General features: G+C 47.4%; 1 protein-coding gene across 4 annotated transcripts in view; it reads right to left on the bottom strand.

Annotated features, from left to right (window-relative positions):
• LOC144509221 (mitogen-activated protein kinase kinase kinase 5-like) overlaps nt 1-21,742 on the bottom strand; it is a 186,962-nt gene that overhangs the window by 131,312 nt on the left and 33,908 nt on the right. For all 4 annotated transcript variants that reach the window (XM_078237733.1, XM_078237734.1, XM_078237735.1 and 1 more), the window contains 3 exons: nt 17,635-17,822; nt 14,632-14,800; nt 5,446-5,552 (listed from right to left, as the gene is read on the bottom strand). In XM_078237733.1, coding sequence (XP_078093859.1) covers nt 5,446-5,552; nt 14,632-14,800; nt 17,635-17,822 — 464 coding nt within the window. The remainder of the gene's footprint in view (nt 1-5,445; nt 5,553-14,631; nt 14,801-17,634; nt 17,823-21,742) is intronic.

Here is a 21,742-nt window from a genome sequence, read left to right as displayed (position 1 = left end):
GGATTCTGTGGATTCTGTGATTCATTCTCTTCTCCTCCCTAGACAATCCCTCAGACTCGAGGCTGACTCGCTTCCACACTAACAACGAGTTTTGAGGTGACTGAGGAGTCCAATGCCCGACCTATGGTCTCTGACGCAGGTGGGGCAGACAGTGGGTGGAGAAGTGGTAGGCGCTCCCTCCACTGTTGATGCTTGGCTTCAGCTTGCTCTAGGCAATGAAACTCGAGGTGTTCAACTCCTTCCCGGATGCTTTTCCTCCAGTTCGGGCGGACATTGGCCAGGGATTCCCAGGTGTCGATTGCAGTTTTTCAAGGAGGCTTTGAGGGTGTCCTTGAAGCATCTCCTCTGCCTGGGATTTGCTTACCGAGTAGAGTGCTTGTATATTACACATCTTAGACTGGACTGGCATTGCAACCCAGTTGAGGAAGTGAAGCCACATCACAACCAAACATTCAATCGCTGATCGGGTGGAGATCTGGATATGTGTTTCATTCAGGATGGGGTCCAGCCCTGTCGCATTCACAGCTACAGCTGCGAACGTCGACTGTTCCACACAAAGAACAGACCCAGTCAGAGGTGATCCGTTATCTTGCAGTAGTTACTGAAAGTTTCCCTACAGTGGGAGAGAGAGAGAAAGCCAGACAGCTCTGCCTTTTGGCCAACCATTTCAAGTGGGTTAGGGGCTCCGGGGCGGTGGGGGGGGGAAAGAATTTCCTCCCCTATCAGTAAAACTATGGGTTGGATAATCCTGGTGTCCAGCAATTCAAAGACTGGCTGAGCACAAAGGAGAATTTGGAGTATGACGCAGGTTCAGTCACATAGTGTGCCAGTTCCTTAGTAGTGATTAATACTGGTCATTATTGCATGGCCAGTTGTGGGATCTTGCCGTGCACAAATTGACTGCCACTCTTCCCACGTTGCAAAAGCACTTGATTGATGATAAAGCTCTTTGGGAAATCATGATTTGATGAAAGGTGTCATATAAATGGAAATTTCCCTTTCGAATATTCTTCTCCCAGAGCCACACCTTGCTGAGCTAGCTGGACTGATAACAACTTTGTTATTGAAGGCTACCGACCCTCCAGATTCCCCTGGAGTCTTTAGAAGTCGAAGGTTAATCTCTGGGACATTGCCGTGAGCAACCCAGGGGATAAATCATTGGTGGGGGCGGGGAGGCATCCACATAAATTGTGTCATTTTTCCATTTCTGTAATCTTCTGTTTGTTAGTCATAAGGAGGTGGGCGGTTGTGTATGAGAACCTTCTGGAATAGAGCCAGACAGTAGTTCAGAAACCCAACCATTGTACTTGGCTTGTTGCTCACAAGCAGAATGCATTACAAGTGGGAGAGCAGCGGTTGTACAGGGCATCGGTGAGACCACATCTGGAGTACGGTGTACAGCTTTTGTCTCCTCATTCAAAGGAGGATGTAAATAAAAGAGTTAGAAGCAGTTCAGAGAAAGGTCACTTGACTAATAGCTGGGACGAAGGGGGTTATCAAACGAGTAGAGGGTGGACAGGCTGGGTTAGTGTCCAATGGAGTGAGATGATCTGATTGAAACTTAAAGGACTCTGAGGGGACTGGGCAGAATAATACTGAAAAGAGGTTTCCCCTTGTGAAAGAAACTAGAAGAATTAGAGAGCACAGTTAATACACCCCCACACACCACTACACGCACCCTTATACACACACCACGGTGGCACAGTGGTTAGTGCTGCTGCCTCACAGCGCCAGGGACCCAGGTTCAATTCCCAGCTTGGGTCATTGTCTGTGTGGAGTCTGCATGTTCTCCCTGTGTCTGCGTGGGTTTCCTCCGGGTGCTCCGGTTTCCACCCACAGTCTGAAAGACTTGCTGGTTAGGTGCATTGGCCGTGCTAAATTCTCCCTCAGTGTAACCCGAACAGATGCCGGAGTGTGGCGACTACGGGATTTTCACAGTAACTTCATTGCAGTGTTAATGTAAACCGACTTGTGATGCTAATAAACTTTAAACACCCGCACACCCACCCCTGCAACCTGCACATGCACACACACACCTGGGAACCTTCCATGGAACCTCGCCATTCCGTGGAACGCTGTTCTGTTACACATCTCTTAGCCTCCCTTTGTGTGAAGTAAGTAATTCTAATATCTCCCACCTTGGGGAATGGATGCCTTCTATGGGTTTGACTATGTCCAAAGCTGCTCACAGTGCTCTAACCGTGACCTTGTCAATGTCTTATACAAGTTCATCGTTCCAGTTTGTAATGAGAGTCATTCTTTCCCCATCGCACAGAGCTTCCCCAGTCTTCCACTCCCAACACACCAATAATCAGCAAGTTTCTATCTTTCACACTGTAATCACACAGGGAGGGAAGATCAAATTACACCCACAATAAGTCACACCCAGGAGTTTTAATTGGAAGTTATCACATGCCTATTTATTTACATAAACAAATAAATGTCGCCATGAACTCAACGCTTCATTATTATTCAAATGCGACTACTTATCAAGATTCACGTTGGCCTACACCTGGGTGAACACAACAGAAAAACACTTCTGGGGGGGTTAGGAAACAAATCTATCCAGATATAGATACTGTTCAAGTTCCTTTTTCTTTCTCTCTCTTCCTCACTACCCCCTCCCCCTCTCTCCCCATTTTTGCTCTCTTAATCCCTCCTCTGCCTCTCTCTCTTTCCTCCCCCCCCCCCCCCCCCGCCTCTCTCTCTCTCACTTTTCCATCCTCTCCTCTCCTCTTCCTCCATCAGCATTGAGGATATCTCTGTAGGTTCTATTTATTCTTCCTTTTCTTACTGAAAGCACTGCTTCCTCACAGCACCAGGGACCAGGGTTCGATTCCGGCCTCGGATGACTGCCTGTGTAGAGTTTGCACATTCTCCGTGTCTGTGTGGGTTTCCTCCGGGTGCTCCAGTGAGCCTGACGTCAGGGGTGGGGAAGCTTTTGGAGAAGATACTGAGGGACAGGATATATGCACATTTGGAAGAAAATGGACTAGTTAGTGATAGGCAGCATGGTTTTGTACGAGGAAGGGCATGTCTCACCAACTTGATTGAATTTTTTGAAGAAGTGACAAAGATAACTGATGAGAGAAGAGCTGTGGATGTAGTTTATATGGACTTTAGTAAGGCATGTGACAAGGTCCCACATGGTAGACTGGTACAAAAACTAAAATCACATGGGATTCGGGGTGGGCTGGCTAGATGGATACAGAACTGGCTTGGTTATAGAAGACAGGGAGTAGCGGTGGAAGGATGTTTTTTAGAATAGAGATCTGTAGTAAGTGGTGTTCCAGAGGGATCAGTGATGGGACCGCTGTTGTTTGTAGTATATATGAATGATCTGGAGGAAAATGTAGGGGGTCTGATTAGTAAGTTTGCAGATGACATGAAGATTGGTGGAGTTGCTGATAGTGCCGGGGATTGTCAAGAGGAGACAGTAGGATAGATAGATTGGAGACTTGAGCACAGAAAAAGCAGATGGAGTTTAATCCGGACAAATGTGAGGTGATGCATTTTGGAGGATCAAATTTAGGTGTGAATTATACTATAAATGACAGAACCCTTAGGAACATTAACATACAGAGGGATCTGGGCGTGCAGGTCCACAGTTCCCTAAAAGTGGCAACCCAAGGTGATTAAGAAGGCATATGACATGCTTGCCTTCATCGACTGGGGCACTGAGTACAAGACTTGGCAAGTCATGTTGCAGCTATATAAAACTTTGGTTAGGCCACATTTGGAGTATTGCGTGCAGTCCTGGTCACCACACTACCAGAAGGACATGGAAGCTTTGGAGAGAGTGCAAAGGTGGTTCACCAGGATGTTGCCTCGTCTCAAGGACATTGACTATGAAGAGAGTTGAATAAACTAGGATTGTTTTCACTGGAAAGATGGAGGCTGAGGGGAGACCTGATAGAGGTCGACAAAATTATGAGAGGCACAGACAGGGTGGATAGTCAGAGGCTTTTTCCCAGGCTTGGAGAGCCGAAGGGCCCGTTCCTGTGCTGTACTTTTCTTTGTTCTATCTCAGTGCATCCAGCAGAAATTCAGCCTCACCATCCTGGTCCTGGGACAAGCTGCTGCTTTTTACAAAAATAATTACTTCCTACCTCGCCTGGCCTGGGTCAGAAAGACAGGAGAGATAGGGAGTGGCTGGATTTCCAGGTAAGGAACTATGAGTGAAACGGTAACCTGACTCGACTGTCACTCCACTGTAAGTTATGAGCCAATGATTCTTTTCTTTAAATCTTTCACGGGATGTGGGCATTGCTGGCATTTACCACCCATCCCTAACTGCCCTTCAGAAGGTGGTGGTGAGCTGCCTTTCTCAGCCACTATAATCCATGGTGGGGGTACACCCACAGTGCTGTTCTTTTAGCAGCACCCTCTACAACCTCAGGGTGTTCCAAAGCCCTTTATAACCAATCGTGTAATTTTTAAAGTGCAGTTGTAGTTGGAAATGAGGAAATGTGGCAACGGCCCACAAAGTGATAATGGCCAGCTCACTGATGTGGTTTGAAAGACAAATACTGGCCCAGACACCAGGGAGAACTTCTTTGCTCCCCTTCAGAATAATAGCACAAGACCTCTGGCAAACACTTAAGGGGACAGACAGGGCCTCAGTTTAATGCCTCATTGATAAGACGACAGTGCAGCACTCCCTTATTACTGTAACGCAGCATCAGCAAAGATTATGCTCTCTTAAGTCTCTGGAGTGAGGCGTGGACCCATGACTTCTGATTCAGAGGAGGGGTCTCGTTGAATCCAATTGTCACCATCTGCCCTGGTGGGATTTGAACTCGGCTTCCTACAGCATTACCACAGGTCTCTGGATTACTAGTCCAATGACAATACCACTTCACCACCACCTCCCCAAGAATCATAGTCATTGCAGGGTATCACATGGAACTAACTGTGAAGACGTGTTGAGACTAAGCTGTCATAGTTTATCATTAAACGTCGGCGGGTTTAATACCTAGGTTTGCAGACTGATTCCTGGTGTGGCGGGACTGATGTGTGAGGAGACACTGAGCCAGTTGGGGGGGGGGGGGGGGGGGGGGGGGGGGGGGGGGGAGTCCAGAACCAGGGATCACAGTCTTAGATAGACTATTTAGGCCAGAGATGAGGAGAAACTTCTTCACCCAGAGAGTGGTCAGTTTGTGGAATTCGCTACCAAGGAAAGTAGTTCAGACCAAAACAATAAATGTTTTCAAGAAGCCGTTAGATGAAGCACTTGAGGCAAAGGGGATCAAAAGATAAGGGGGGGGGGGGGGGGGGGGGGGGCGGGGGGGGGAGATCAGGCTTGAGTTGGATGATCAGCCATGATCATATTGAATGGTGGAGCAGGCTCGAAGGGCTGAATGGCCCCCCTCCTGTTCTTTTTTTCTATGTTTCTATGGGTGTGAAGGGAAACATGTTCGTGAAAAGTGGTGAGGTGCCACCTACCTGTTTAATGCAAAGCAGTAATGAAACTTGATATTTGGCAGCTCGGCCACATTGCACGTGGGCAGGTTTTGCAGGGTCTCCACTAGTTTGATGGTTGCATTGAGATCCTTTGAAAGAAAAGTAGTGTATGGTCAGAATTCCTCAATTAGTGTTACTCAGCACGGGTTAGTGGTCAGCTGCCTGTCACTGATACCAGCTTATAAATGAACGACATCTTTACTATTTCACACTCAGTTAGTGCGAGGTCTCTAAGAATTATTGCATTAGAATTTATCTGTTCAAGTTCTCTTCTCCCTCGCTCCTCATCCCTCAACTCTCCCTTCCTTTCTCTCCCCAGGAGGTGAGTTACTCGCTGCAGGATTCCCAGCATCTGTGCCGCTCGTGTAGCCACTGTATTTATATAGTTAGTCCAGTTCAGCTTCAAGTTAACGGATCTGGAAGGCACCTTTACCTTTATTCTTTCAAAGGATGTGTGTGTCACTGGCATAGCTCAGCATTTATTGCCCATCCCTAGTTGCCCTTGAACTGAATGGCTTGCTAGGCCATGCCAGAGGCTGGATGCTGTGGGTCTGGAGTCACATGTAGGCCAGACCTGGCAAAGTTGGCAGATTTCCTTCCCGACAGGTCACTAATGAATCAGATGTGTTTTTCCAACAATCGATGATAGTTTCTTAGTCAGTATTACTGAGACTAGCTTTATATTTCAGATTTATTCATTGAATTTAAATTTCACCAGCTGCTGCGATGGGATTTGAATCACTGTCGTGATTGCATTGACCTGGGCCTCTGGATTATTGTCCAGTGATAACACCACCATCTCTCTCCCCCGCACACCGCCCCCTCCTCCCCTCTCCAAACTCTGCCTTAAATGGGTGACGGAAGTAGATTCAACAATAACTTTCAAAAGGGAGTTGGACAGATACTTGAAGGAAAAAATATGTAAAGGTGCGGCGGGCAGGACTTTCTGACACTTTCCACCAGTGGGATCTCCTATTCTTGCCGATTGCACTGCCCCCACCCACCTGCCCCCTGCCACATGGTGGGTTCCCTGGTGGCGGAACAGGCGAGAAATGCAAAGCAGTGCAGACATCAATGGGACCGAAAGATCCTGCCAATGTCCAATGGCTAGCTGCCGGTAAACTCACTATCAGGTGGGGGTGTAGGGAGAATCCCACCCAAAAAATGGGATTGATTGGGTAGGTCTTTCAAAGATCCAGCACAGGAGCAATGGGCTGAATGGCCTCCTTACGTACTGTGAATTTCTCTGACTGTGATCTCTGCAAGTTCCATTGATTCTTTTATTGCGAATAATTTTAACATTTAAGAAAAACTTGGACGGGTTCATGGATGAGAGGAATGTGGAGGGATATGGTCCAAGTGCAGGTCAGTGGGACTAGGCAAAAAATGGTTTGGCACAGACAAAAAGGACCAAAAGGCCTGTTTCTGAGCTGTAATTTTCTATGGTTCTAAGTCTCTCTCTCTCTCTCTCTCTCTCTCTCTTTCTCCATGTTAAATCTGCCTTGCTGACTGTTTCTAACTCTTTTTAGTTTCCTGGACTAGGAGATTCTTGCCCTGCCTCTCAGGATCTCCCACGCACTCTCTTAACCGGATAGTTCAGCTTCCTGGCAGGTTCAGTGTAGGGAGCTTTCAAACCAGTTCAGCAGCCTGATTAGCTCACCGAGAAACTGAGAGAGCGTCATTCAGCCTGGATCCTGGAATATTATTGCTCAATATGTCACTGAAATTCTTCCTGAATTACATACTGTGTTTAAACAGCAAGAAGCAGCGCGTGACCAAAAATAGGATAGAAGTTCATAAACATTGACATTTAGATGGCACCTTTCACAACTCAGGGCTCTGGAAGAGATTTACAGCCAATTAGTTACTTTCAGAATGGAATCACTGTTGTTGGGGGTGTCACTGCTGCCTCACAGTGCCAGGGACCCGGGTTCGATTCCCAGCTTGGATCACTGACTGTGTGGAGTCTGCATGTTCTCCCCGTGTCTGCATGGGTTTCCTCCGGGTGCTCCGGTTTCTTCCCATAATCCGAAAGGTGTGCTGGTTAGGTGCATTGGCCATGCTAAATTCTCCCTCAGTGTACTCGAACAGGTGCTGGAGTGTGGCGACTTAAGGGGTTTTCACAGTAACTTCATTGCAGTGTTAATGTAAGCCTACTTGGGACACTAATAAATAAATAAACTTAAAGTAACATTGGAAACATAAGAACTAATATCCCCACAAAAGCACGGTGATAATGATCAGATAGATTTTAGTCCATCTGGCCGAGGGACAAATGTTGGCCAGCTCAGTGGGAAGATATCATATATCGTTCTTCAAAACAATGTTGTGGGATCTTTTACATCAACCCAGCCAAGACAGTGGGCAAGGCCTCAGGTTAATATCTAATCATAGAAACCCTACAGTGCAGAAGGAGGCCATTCGGCCCATCGAGTCTGCACCGATCACAATCCCACCCAGGCCCTACCCCCACATATTTACCCGCTAATCCCTCTAACCTACGCATCCCAGGACTCTAAGGGGCAATTTTTAACCTGCCCAATCAACCTAACCCGCACATCTTTGGACCCCACATCTGTCAGTGCAGCATCTGGAGTGCCAGGCTGGATGTGGTGCTGAAATCCTAACCTCTTAAATGGTGATAATAAAGGTTAGCATCAGTGGTGGCATTTACAGGAACGGTGGCATTCTGCCAATTCCAGCTGACCTTTCATGAGACACAAAGCAAATGAGGAACTTTTGTTTTTTCAAAAAACAGGCAGCTCTGAAAAGCAGAGTGTGAGAAAAGAGGCTGTTAAACTAGCCCACAGTTATATATGGCTCCAGGTCCACAGCAATGCGGTTGACTCTTAACCACTCTTCAGGGCAATTTAGGGAGTGTGATGTACTGCCTTGCTAGTGACACCCACACACCGTGAATGAATCCAGCTTGCTGGATGCAGTCTGAAAGAAGGTCCAGCCATGTAGCCAGAGGCCCAAAAGCTCTGGGTGGGATTTTCCCCCACCCGAAGGTGGCCCACCACTGGCCAGCGGTGGGATCCTCTGGTATGAACACCCACCCCCTCCCCCACAACCACTGGAAACCTGCACTTGCTGCAAATTGAAAGCGTGATGATGAGAACCCGCATGGGGTCCCAGTTAAGCTTGTCTTTTTGTGGGTCATGGTCTCACCCAGACCTGGAAACATTGATCAGTTTTGCTTCCAATTTCTACCCCTCTCTCGCCTTCACAGGGTCCATCTCCAACACGTCCCTTCCTAGTGACAGATTAACCACCAATATTCATTACAAACCCACCAACTCCCACAGCTATCTCAACTACAGCTCCTCACACCCAGCTCCCTGTCCCTGTCAAGACTCCATCCCATTCTCCCAGTTTCTCCATCTCCGTCACATCTGTTCTGATGATGTCACCTTCCAAAATGACACTCGTGACATGTCTGGCTTTTTCCTGAGCTGAGGTTTCTTGCCCCGTCCTCCCCCCCCCCCCCCCCACCGCCCACCCACCCCCTTGCGGGGGGCAGCATCTTACAAGGAAATGTTACCTGCTGCCGTGTGCTCGGACTAACAGATCAACTCCATGATTCTGCTTCAATCCCCTCGCAAAAACCCAGCCATTTCTATCTTGCAATTTTCAATTGACCCCCAGATATAACAGCATGTTGGGGAAGAGGTTTCCGGCTCTCGGTGAGGAAGTATTTCCTGGCATCACCTAGTTCCAATTTGAACGTTGCACTCTTTTATTTTATATCAGCTTCTCTCAAAACACTCCATCAATTCAATGAGGAAGGCTTCACCTTTCTGTCACATCCTCTGCATCCCCAGGACATTCCAAACCAGTCTGCAGCCAATGAAGTATTTTTGAAGTGGAATCATTGCTGTAATGTCGGGAACAATGCAGCCAGTTTGTGCACAGCAAGCTCCCACTGACAGTAATTTGATAATGACCAGATAATCTGTTTTCGTGATGATGATTGAAGGATAAATATTGCCTGGGAGAAATGCCCTCCCTTCTTCCAATAATAAGGTTCTTTTTTAACGTCATGTGGGTCCTTGGTTTGATGTCTCATCTGAAAGCTAGCACCTCTGACTGTGCAGAACTCCCTCAGCGCCCAACTGAAGCGTCAGCCTAGAGTCGGTGCTAATGTCTCTGGGTGTGGAACTTGAATCTGCAATTTTCTGGGTCAACAGTGAGCCACAGTTAACACCAAGACCAGCTGTCCCTGGGAAAGTGGCTAGCAGCCAGAAGCGGGTGTAGAATAAAACACACAGTGAGAAAACACTGTCTGTCCGAGTGGAGAGGCGGCGGTGACTGGGCAGCAGTTTGGAAGGATCTTTTGACCGTCTGGTCTGAAGTTTCTGAACATTTTTCCATTAGGAAAGACGCGGTCTTCCAGAATTCAGGCAGGCACCCTGAGGTAACAGTGAAGTTGCCGACCTGACATTGGGGTGCAGACCTAAAAGGCCTTCAGAGAGGCACCCTGAGGAGCCGGCGCTGGCCACTGGGCTGTCGAGTGCAGCAGCCAAAAGGGGGTGACTCAACCCCACCCCCAAGGGGTGAAGAGGACCAAGAAGCCACTTCACTGGGGCAGGGGCTACAATCGTGGGGGCCCTGGCACGGAGGCAGAGTGCACCCCCCCTCCCCCCCACCACCACCAACAACAGTGCACGTCTGCTTCTGGTAGCAACAAAGAACTGGGGAAATAATTCCAAACTGGAGATGGTGAGCCTCTGGGATGTGGGGTCACAGTGAGAGGGAAGACATAAAGAGCAGCTGTTAATTCTTCTGACTCACCCAGTCGGAGTATCTGAATTCAATGTCATTTATTTAAATTATTCATTCTCTGTTAGTAGCAGATCTCAGTGGGGATTGCGACTTGTTTCTCACACAGTCTTGTACAAAACATGTAGTAACATGTAAAATGCTGCCTGGCAACATTAGTCGGAATCTTATGGTTCAGCAGGGGTGTAACAGAGAGAGTGTTGCAGTGTTAAAGCTTGAAGAGAACCTGGGAGGCAGTGGTATAGTGGTATTGTCACTGGACTAGGAGAGACACAGGGTAATGCTCTGGGACCCAGGTTCAAATCCCACCTGATGGTGAAATTTGAATTCAATAAAAATCTGGACTTAAGTCGAATGATAACCACCAAACCACTATTGTAAAAACCTCTCACATTCACTAATGTCCCTTAGGGAAGGAAATCTGCCATCCTTACCTCGTCTGGCCTACATGTGAATCCAGGCCCATGGTTGACTCCTAAATACCCTACAAAATGGCTGGCCAAACCATTCAATTCAAGGATAATGAGGGATGGGCTATAAAAGCTGGCCCAGACAGCGATGCCCATATCTCATGAAAGAATAAAAGAAAAATCAGTGTGATATGCAGCAGGGAGTGTTATAGATGATGGGACATTTACAGGATGTGGGCATTGCTGACTAGGCCAGCATTCATTGTCCATCCCTAGTTGCCCGTCAGAAGGTGGTAGTGTGCGGCCTTCTTGAACCGCTGCAGTCTCTGAGATGTAGGTACAATGATATGGAGATGCCGGCGTTGGACTGGGGTAAGCACAGTAAGAAGTCTCACAACACCAGGTTAAAGTCCAACAGGTTTATTTGGCAGCACCAACTTTCGGAGTCTCAGGCTACTTCTTCAGGTGAGTGAGAACTTGTGTTCACAACAGACACAAACTCAATTTACAAGATAATGGTTTGAGTGCGAATCTTTACAGGTAGTTAAATCTTAAAAGGTACAGACAATGTGAGTGGAGAGAGGACCAAGCACTTCAGCAGTCACGGGCATTCAGCCTCTATCTTCGGGTAAGTGTTCTCAAGGTGGCCTTCATGACACACGACAATACAGAGTCACTGAGCAGAAACTGATAGCGAAGTTCCGCACACAGGAGGACGGCCTCAACCGGGATCTTGGGTTCATGTCACATTATCTGCAACCCCCACGACTTGCCTGGGCTTGCAAAATCTCACCAACTGTCCTGGCTGGACTCAATACACATCTCTTTGACCTGTGCTTAACCCTCTCTCCACTCACATTGTCTGTACCTTTAAGACTTGATTACCTGTAAAGACTTGCATTCCAACCATTATCTTGTAAATTGAGTTTGTGTCTGTATGTGCCCTGTTTGTGAACACGACTCCCACTCACCTGAAGAAGGAGCCTGACACTGCAAAATATTGTGCTGTCAAATAAACCTGTTGGACTTTAACCTGGTGTTGTGAGACTTCTTACTGTGTGGTTACAACCACAGTGCTGTTAGGGAGGGAGTTCTCGGAGTGAAGGAATGGCGATATATTTCCAAGTGAGGATGATGAGTGACTTGGAAGGGAACCTCCAGGTGATGGTGTTCCCAGGTATCTGCTGCTCTTGTCCTTCTAGACGGTAGTGGTCGTGGGTTTGGAAGGTACTGCTTTAGGAACCTTGGTGAGTTGCTGCAGTGCATCTTGTAGATGGTACACACAGCTGCCACTGTTCATCAGTGGTGGAGGGATTGAATGTTTGTGGAAGAGCAAGCAATCAAGTGGGCTGCTTTATCCTGGCTGGTGTCGAGCTTCTTGAGTGTTGTCGGAGCTGCACTTATCCAGGGAAGTGGAGAGTATTCCCTCACGCTCCTGACTTGTGCCTTGTAAATGGCAGACAAGCTTTGATGAGTTAGGAGAGGAGTTGCTCACCGCAGGACTTCTGGCCTTTGACCTGCTCGGGTAGCCACAGTATTTATATGGCTAGTCCAATTGTATTTCTGGTCAATGGTAACCCTCCGGATCTTGGTGGTGGTGAATTCAATGATGCCATTAAATGTCAAGGAGTGATAGTTAGATCCTCTCTTGTTGGAGATGTTCATTACCTGGCATTTGTGTGGCACAAACGTTACTTGTCACTTGTCAGCCCAAGCCTGGAAATTGTCCAGTTCTTGCTGCATTTGGCCATGGACGGCTTCAGTATCTGAGGAGTCACAAAAGGTACTGAACATTCATCAGTCAACATCTCCACTTCTGACTTGATGATGGAGGGAAGAAGCTGTGATGATTGACCTCAGAACATGACAACCATCTTCCTATCTTGGTATGACCTTAACAAGTGGAGTTTTTCCCCATGATTCCCATTGATTCCAGTTTTGCTCGGACTCCTGGATGCCACATTCAGTTGAATGATGCCTTGATGTCAAGGGCACTCACTCTCACCTCTGGAATTTAGCTCTTTTGTCCATGTTTGAACCAAGGCTGTAATGAGTTCAGGAGCCGAGTGACCCTGGCAGAATCCAAACTGAACATCCATGAGAAGGTTGTTGCTGGTAAGTGCCACTCGATAGCGCTGTTGATGACCCCTTCCATCATTTCACTGACGATCAAGGGTAGATTGATGGGGCAGTAATTAGCTGGGTTGGTTTTGTCCTGTTTCTTGTGTACAGGACATACCCTGGACAATCTTCCACAAGCTGTACAGGAACAGCTAGGCTCGGGGCGCAGCAAATTCTAGAGCACAAGCCTTCAGTACAACTGCTGGAATATTGTCAGGGCCCATAGCCTCTGCAGTATCCAATGTCTTCGCCTTTTCCCGATATCACATGGAATGAATCGAATTGGCTGAAGACTGACATCTGCAATGCTGGGGACCTCCTTACTGCAGTAACTACCTCCTGACTTAATAATGCAACACCACCTCCTTTACATCCTTCCCTGTCTCGCCTCAAGATCCTATACTCCAGAATGTTGAGTTACCACTACTGCCCCTCCCTCAATCATGTTTCTATGATGGCAACAATATCACAATTGCACATATCAATCCACGCCCTTAACTCATCAGTCTTACCTATAATACACCTTGCATTAAAGCAGAGACCATCCTGCCTCATCTTACTCCTTTGGAACTCAACATGACTGAACTCCCTCTGTCTTGGTTCCTTTACTATTGTATGCTGTGTCGCTATTTTACTAACGCTCTGTGTCCCCTCCCCCTGCCAAATGTGTGGGAATTGTTTTCAATTCAAACTGTGCTTCTATTGTGCATAGAGGTGTTATGGTGTGAAAAGTAACTAAAAGCTGTGGAGAAGCAGAAGTTGTTGCATAGCAACCAGGGGCACTTTAAGGTAGGAGGTTTAGTTGAGTTGAGTTTTTAGCTGGATATATGGCAGGTGAAGGTAGGAAGCTGGGGAGTGAACATCTCTCAGCTCTGTCAGAAGTAAAGCTGGCCAGGGCCAGGGGACTGCAAAAACACAGACTTTCCAAAGAACCAGATACAGTCCAGAAAATCAGGAAATTGGGACAGAAAGAATGGCTCAGGATAACTGTAGTTAAGAGAACAGAGACCAAGTAGTTGAACAAAGTACTGTTCAGAGGAGAATTCAAGGGAAAAGCAAATTAAGTGTTCTGAGTTGAAGAGCTAGCTGCAGTAAAGCAGAGTTAAAATGGGAAAGCAGACTTCAGAGGTAAATCAAACGTTTGGTGCCATCTTAATGCAGTCTGGGAATCAATAGTTAAAGCAATTGTGAAGAGTTTGTGCAACAGTTGAGAAAAAGAATTCCTGAAGGGAGAGGTGTAAAGCCTGGAAGCGAATCACTGATGGCAGCAGCCAAGGGAAAGCATTGTTGAAAAGAAGATTTGAAAGTGTTTCTATTTGAAGGTAGAATTTCAAATCACTCGTCTGGAACCCAGAGTTCAGTGAGACAAGGTGGTAGAATCATCTGTGGGGATTTTAAAGAGAAATCCATAGAAATTCACTCGGATTCAGAGTGGAGTGTGTCTGACCACAGCCAGCCTGTGTAAATAAAGGGACTTTGTGTTACTGAAACCATTATAGCCAAAGATACACTTTGTAACCAATGTTAACCTGAGATAGAATATGTGAATGTTTGTGAAGCTAAGGGGGAGTAAAGGAGGCTTGAAGGGCCAAATGGTCTACTCCTGCTCCTAAATCCTGTATCCAGTCTTATAGTCTGTATGGTGCATAATGGTGTGTGCTATAATGGTGAGCTTAGAATGGACTGAGTGTGTTAACAGGGAGTATTCTAGCAGAAAGGTTTAGTTATTGCAGTGTGCAGGGAGAGTCTTAATGAGCTGGTGAGTTGTCGTGTGTTACATCAGAAAGTGAGTGTGTCGCGGTGTGTTTATTTGACACGAGTACTTTGCCCTGGAATATCCAGGTAGTGAACGCACCTGTACATCCCGGTATGACAGCAGCAGATTCATTACAATGTCTGCACTCAGAAGCTCCACGCTGTCCAGACGCTGCTGTATCCGTGCAAGTGCTTCCCGCAGCTCCTTCCCACTGTACATCTCCCTCGCTTTGCGGATTTCATTCTGAATAGTTTCCCGAAAGTACTCGCTGTGGAACAAAAGAAGTGAAAGTAGCAAAGACAGAAAACAAAACTCAATCTCACTGCTCCAGCAGTAAACCTCTCACATCTCAGCCTCTTTCAAAATTGGACACTCGTCTGTCCCACTCACTCCAATCGGCCTGTTTCAATGAATTGCTTGGGTCTGTGAGGCCCGAGGGCACAGAGTTGAAATATTTATAGAATCCTTACAGTGCAGGAGGCCGCCATTTGGCCCATCAAGTCTGCACTGACCACAATCGCATGCAGGTCCTATCCCCTAACCCCATTTACCTTAGCTAATCCCCCTGACACTAAGGGGCAATTTAGCATGGCCAATCAACCTCACCCGCACATCTTTGACTGTGGGAGGAAACCGGAGCACCCGGAGGAAACCCACACAGACATGGGGAGAATATACAAACTCCACACAGACAGTGACCCGAGGCTGGAATTGAACCCGGGCCCCTGGCACTGTGAGGCAGCAGTGCTAACCACTGTGCCACCGTGCCGCCCTAGAATTTTTATCTGGATATATGGCTTTTGAAGACAGGAAACCAGAGGAGAATTGCTACGACATTGACCAACACTCGTTCAGAAATGCCTCGAGTATTTGGGTGTCCATTTTTTAATGCTTAATTACAGTCATTCCTGTCCCACAGCCACTGGCCCATCCTGGGGTATAATTTCACACACACCATCCCCTTCAATTGCCCTTCTATCACAGATAAAATTACAGCCATGTGCAATTGGTGTTGGGGAATGAACGCTGGTCTTGCTGGTGGCACCCGCATCTTGGGAATGAATCAAAATACAGTACATTTGTCAGCTTGTATCATCGTACTGGAGGCTGAACATAACATCACCCAACATACACTCTGGATCATAGAATCTTACAGCGCAGGAGGAGGCCATTCAGCCCGTTGTGCCTATGTCAGCTCTTTGCAAGAGTTATCCAGTTAGTCCCATTTCCCTGCCCTTTCCGCAAAGCTCTGCAAAATGTTGCCCTTCGAGTATCCATCCAATCTCCGAAGTTTATTGCCGATTTGTTTTCAACACCATTTTCAGATAGTACGTTCCTGATCACAACTCGCTGAGTCAAAAAGGACACAACCTCCTGGGGTGGCACAGTGGTTAGCACTGCTGCCTCACAGCGCCAGGGACCCGGGTTCAATTCCAGCCTGGGGTCACTGTCTGTGCGGAGTCTGCACGTCCTCCCTGTGTCTGCGTGGGTTTCCTCCAGGTGCTCCAGTTTCCTCCCGCAGTCCAAAGATGTGCGGGTTAGGCTAATTGGCCATGCTAAAGTGACCCTCGTGTCAGGGGAACTAGGACAACAAATGAAGGTTACGGAAATAGGGCCCGAGTGGGATTGTGCTCGGTACAGACTTGAAGGCCTCCTTCTGCACTGTATGGATTCTATGAATCTCCCCCTCATTTTTTTTTAAACCAAATTGCCAGCACTGGGCCCTCTGGTTTTGCCAATTGGCAACCGATTCCCAATATCAGTCGCCGGCTCATTTCCCTCACCCCCTCCCGGGGAGCAGCTTGCTGTGACAATTTGCTCATCGCCAAGTATCTTCAGCCAACTCAGCAAATAACTGGGGCTCCTCGCTCCTGAGACCTGGTTTTCTCAATTAGCTAGCTGGCCACTGGATGGACTTCAGAATTTGTGGGAAGTGTGAATCACCAGGGGGCGTGCAAAAGAAAATCAGGGAAAGGTGTTGCACACACACTTCCCTTTCTGCTGAACAGGAGTATAATTTCTATACTCATCACTTCCTGTGGGCCTCGAGTTAGGCTGAGGCCTGAGAGCCCGTCCTCCTGGACTTCACTTCTACTCCAGTTCCAAATCTTGCTCTTATCATAGGAAGGGTTAACCAAACAAATGAGTTCCTGAGCGTTGGGCACGGAAGAGGTGAGTGGAACCAACCCAGCTGAGCAGACTCAGATAATAACTGCATCCAATAAGCAAGATAGAAGGATTTGGAGAAATGCAGGCAGTCAGAGCAGCTGCTGATGAGGCAGAAACACCTTCACTCTTTAATTTTACATCATTCCCAAGATTAATTTACAGGAGACTGATTGGCACGCAGACAGTAGGACAGGAAAGAAACCAAAATATTCTCCACTTACCCCACCATCCTCTCCTGCTCAGAAAAGCTATTCATTAACACAATTCTTTTACAGGACAATGCAAGATTTATTGCAGGTTCCAAAAAAATAGAATTCTCTGCTCATCATGACCTTTGCACATGACATGAATTTCAAGAGGTTCCCACAGGATAGAATCATAGAATCCGTACAGTGCAAGAGGAGGCCATTCAGCTCATCGATTCTAGAACATAGAACAGTACAGCACAGAACAGGCCCTTCGGCTCACGATGTTGTGCCGAGCTTTATCTGAAACCAAGATCAAGCTATTTCCTCCCTATCATCCTGGTATGCTCCATGTGCCTATCCAATAACCGATTCTGCACCGACTCTCTGACAGAATATCTCACCCAGGCCCTCTCCCACGCCCTATCCCCATAACCTCACACATTGACCATGGCTAATCCACCTAACCGGCACATCTTTGGCTAATTTTAGCAAGACTGAGAGCAGCGTGTTTGGAACAGAACGGAAATTGAAACTGTGATTTTAATGTCTTAGTTACTCACTGAAAAAGCTCAGAACAAAAGAGCAGGAAATCAGATACATCCCTCGCCCCGCTATATTATGCACACATCCATTTTGCACAGAGGTGGGGTCTGTATATATTAAAGCAACAGTGATAATAAGATCACAGCCAAATCCATAAGACAACCCGTAGCCCAGGACAGCTGCAGGGACGGGATCCTCTTACCAGGAATTGATCTGGGTTTCCTCCAGCAGTTTAGTGAGACGTTCGACCAATGGCATGAGGAGAGGCTCCAGGTTGAAGTGTGGCTGAAACATCTCTGTCACACACTTCATCATACTGGCTTCACAGCAGAACACCTTACCGCTGGGCGTCACAATGTATGGAATAAAGGTGTAGTTCCCATAACAACCCTGGAAAAAAGAGAGGCAGGAAATCAATCCAGTTCCTATTGCAAGGGTCAGTGAAATAGTGATTGCTAAATACCCTAACTGCTCATGTCTTGCTTTTAACTTCCCTATTTCAGCTCTGTTGAAACAGTGTTGAGTTGGTCTCAATTTAGGTTCACTTTTGTCCCCTCCTCCTGAGTCCACGAGGAACACCATTGAGACTGTCCATTCATTCCATACCACATCCATACTTAGATACAGCAGTAGGCCATTCAGTCCCTTCAATCTCTTCTGCCCTTCTATTAGATTAGAACTGACCTCTAACTGAACCCAAGACTGTCCAACCAGATGACAAGAGATGTTTGACCCCCCAGATTCCAGTGGCTGTAGGCTGTGTTTGCCCTCAAATTGGCACTAAACTACAACCTCTGTTCACTTGACAGTTCATTTTGAACAAAGAAATGTTTGTATATTTTCATCTGTTATTCTTTGCAATACAAGGAGGGAATTTGATGTACAGAGAAGAAGATCCCATCATTTGTACGTGATCACCCTCTGGAATCAGAATCAAAGTAGCCAAACCCATATGGAAACAAGCTCCCAAAATTGAAGCCCAGTGTAAAATCTACAGGTGAGTGACTCAAAGCAGATAGAGAGAGAGAGAGAGAAAGAGTCGAAACAGAGAGAGTGCTAACCTAGATGGTGCTTAAAGCCTGCACTGGGGGCTGCAAGACTGGACTAGGTGATAAAGATCGTGGCTCTGGATCAGGTTTTGACATCCAGGATATTGATCCCGTGACAGTGAAGGAATGGCGATATATTTCCAAGTCAGGATGGGGGTGAGTGGCTTGGAGGGGAGCTTGCAGGTGGTGGTGCTCCCATGTATCTGCTGCTGTTGTCCTTCTAGATGGAAGTGGTCATGGGGTTGGAAGGTGCTGTCCAAGGATCTTTGGTGAATTGCTGCAGTGCATCTTGTAGATAGTACACACTGCTGCTACTGAAGGAAGAGAAGATGGTTCAACTGCAAATGCCGTGAGGTCATCGCAATAAAATCCACTGGGGGGTCATTGATCTTGAGGGAGTGCAAAGTTCATGGGCTCAACTCACTCTGCACGGGTGAGATGAAGGATGAGAGCTATGAGCATATCTGCTGTAGTCACCTACTGGCACTCCGAGTTTGACTCGTTGGATTGACACGTCAGTGAATGGAGTGCCAGTCAGTACCTTAAATGACAAGGTTCTCCACAAGCAGGCCTTCAAAGTCAAGGTCTGTCTCTGCACAGAGAGAAACGTATTTCACCAACCACATGTAACAGCGATGGACCGTCATCCCGGCAAGCAGATTGGAATGAAACCTTGGCTGGGACACGGAGTCTCATAGCTGGGGAAGTGTGGATCATGTTGCTCCAGTCAGTGCTCAGAGAACGTGTCCAAGTAGGGTGAGAAATGGATCTGTACATGGAGTGCAGCTCACTCCGACAAACCCTCAGCACATTCCCCATCCCCTTCGATTCAATATGCAATTGCAACGATACCATCATCGTCATCCAGGCTAGTAGACATCTCGTCAACTTTAGTACATACTGGAGGTCAGGCTTATCTGGTGGAAAGTTACACTTCTCAGGAAATGGTTATCTGGTTTACCCATTTGTTTACAACATGAACATGACAGCTGTGGTGTGCACAAAAGGGACGTTCACAGACTCTGTTCTCATTCAGCTATCTGGTGCTTCTGGAATTGGCAGCGCCCTGGCATCAGCAGATATGTGAGAAGTTTAAAGTTTATTGATTAGTGTCACAAGTAGACTTACATTAACATTGCAATGAAGTTACTGTGAAAATCCCCTAGTCGCCACACTCCAGTGCCTGTTCGGGTACACTGAGACAGAATTTAGCACGGCCAATGCACCTAACCAACACATCTTTCAGACGGTGGGAGGAAACCGGAGCACCCGGAGGAAACCCACACAGACACAGGGAGAACGTGGAGACTCCACACAGACAGTGACCCAAACCGGGAATCGAAACCGGGTTTCTGGCGCTGTGAGGCAGCAATGCTAACCACTGTGCCACCGTGCCATAGCTAACAACAAATCCAAAGCCTGGGAGATCTTGGGCATGATAGAGGTCAGGTTATGTGACTCGAGTTCAATGCTGAGCCCCTGCTTTGCCTGGCGTGGTAGGTGAAGGTGAATCTGCTGTCGCCAACATGGGACCACCTTGTTCTCGAGTGAGGGTGACAGCTCTTCAACCTCGTCAAGAAGTGAGCTGTGATGACTAAGCTCAACTTTCAGCAAGAGATTACCCTCAAAGAACACCATCAGACATTCATACAGATCCTCAGGCTTTTCATCTGACTGCATCCTGACACCCAACAGCTCTAAGAGGTGTGCAGCCTCAGCCTGGAATTTTTCATTTTATTTATTAATATACAGAATGTGGGCATTGCTGACTGGACCAGCATTTATTGCCCATCCCTAGTTACCCCTGAGAAGGTGGTGGTGAGCTGCCATGTTGAACGACTGCAGATACATCCACAGTGCTGTTAGGGAGGGAATTCCTGGATTTTGAACCAGCGATAGTGAACGAACAATGATACAAATGTGAGGTTATTCACTTTGGAAGCAAAAATGAGAAGGCAGATTACTACCTGAATGGCTGTAAATTGGGAGAGGGGAGTGTGCAGCGGGACCTGGGTGTCCTTGTGCACCAGTCGCTGAAGGTAACCCTGCAGGTGCAGTAGGTGGTAAAGAAGGCAAATGGTATGTTGGCCTTCATTGCGAGAGGTTTCCAGTTCAGGAGCAGGGATATGGTGTTGTTGCAATTATACAGGGCCTTGGTGAGGCCACACCGAGAGTATGGTGTGCAGTTTTGGTCTCCTTTTCTGAGGAAGGATGTTCTTGCTCTCGAGGGAGTGCAGCGAAGGTTTACCAGGCTGATTCCAGGGATGGAGGGACTGATGTAGGAAGAGAGATTGACGAGGTTAGGATTGTTTTCGTTGGAGTTCAGACGAATGAGGGGGGGATCTCAAAGAAAGTTACAAAATTCTAACAGGACTAGACAGGGTAGATGCAGGAAGGATGTTACTGATGGTGGAGTAGTCCAGAATCAGGGGTCACAGTCTGAGGATTCGGGTAGACCATTTAGGACAGAGATGAGGAGACATTTCTTCACCCAAAGAGTGGTGAGCCTGTGGAATTCATTACCACAGGAAGTAGTTGATGCCAAAACATCGAATGTATTCAAGAGGCAGCTGGATATAGCACTCGGGGGCGAATGGAATCAAAGGTTATGGGGAGGAAGCAGGATTAGGCTATTGAGTTGAACCATCAGCCATCATCGCGATGAATGGCGGAGCAGGCTCGAAGGGCCAAATGGCCTCCTCCTATCTTCTATGTTTCTATATTTCTAAGTTGGGATTGTGAGTGACCTGGAGGTGGCATTCCCAGATATCTGCTGCCCTTTTCCTTTGAGATGGTAGTGGTCATGAGTTTGGAAGGTGCTGCCTAAGGAACCCTGGTCAGTTCCTGCAGTGCATCTTGTAGATGGTACACACGGCTGGTACTGTTTGTCAGTGGTGGAGGGAGTGAATGCTTGTGGAAGGGGTAGCAATAAAACAGGCCGCTTTATCCTGTATGTTGTCAAGCTTCTTGAGTGTTGTTGGAGCTGCACATATCCAGGCCAGTGGAGAGCATTCCATTGCACTCCTGACTTGTCTTTGTAGATGGTGGACAGGCTTTGGGGAGTCAGGAAGAGAGTTATTCGCTGCAGGATTCCTAGTCTTTGACCTGTGCTGGTAGCCACAGTATTTATACGGCGAGTCCAATTCAACAGCTGCCTCACAGTGCCAGGGACCCGAGTTCAATTCTAGCCTCGGGTGACTGTCTGTGTGGAGTTTGCAAATTCTCCCCATGTCCATGTGGGTTTCCTCTGGGTGCTCCGGT

Source organism: Mustelus asterias, chromosome 21 (genome assembly GCF_964213995.1).
Source record: "Mustelus asterias chromosome 21, sMusAst1.hap1.1, whole genome shotgun sequence".
NCBI lineage: Eukaryota > Metazoa > Chordata > Chondrichthyes > Carcharhiniformes > Triakidae > Mustelus > Mustelus asterias.
Note: the sequence above shows the minus strand (reverse complement) of the source record. Positions and strands in the feature narration are given on the sequence as shown.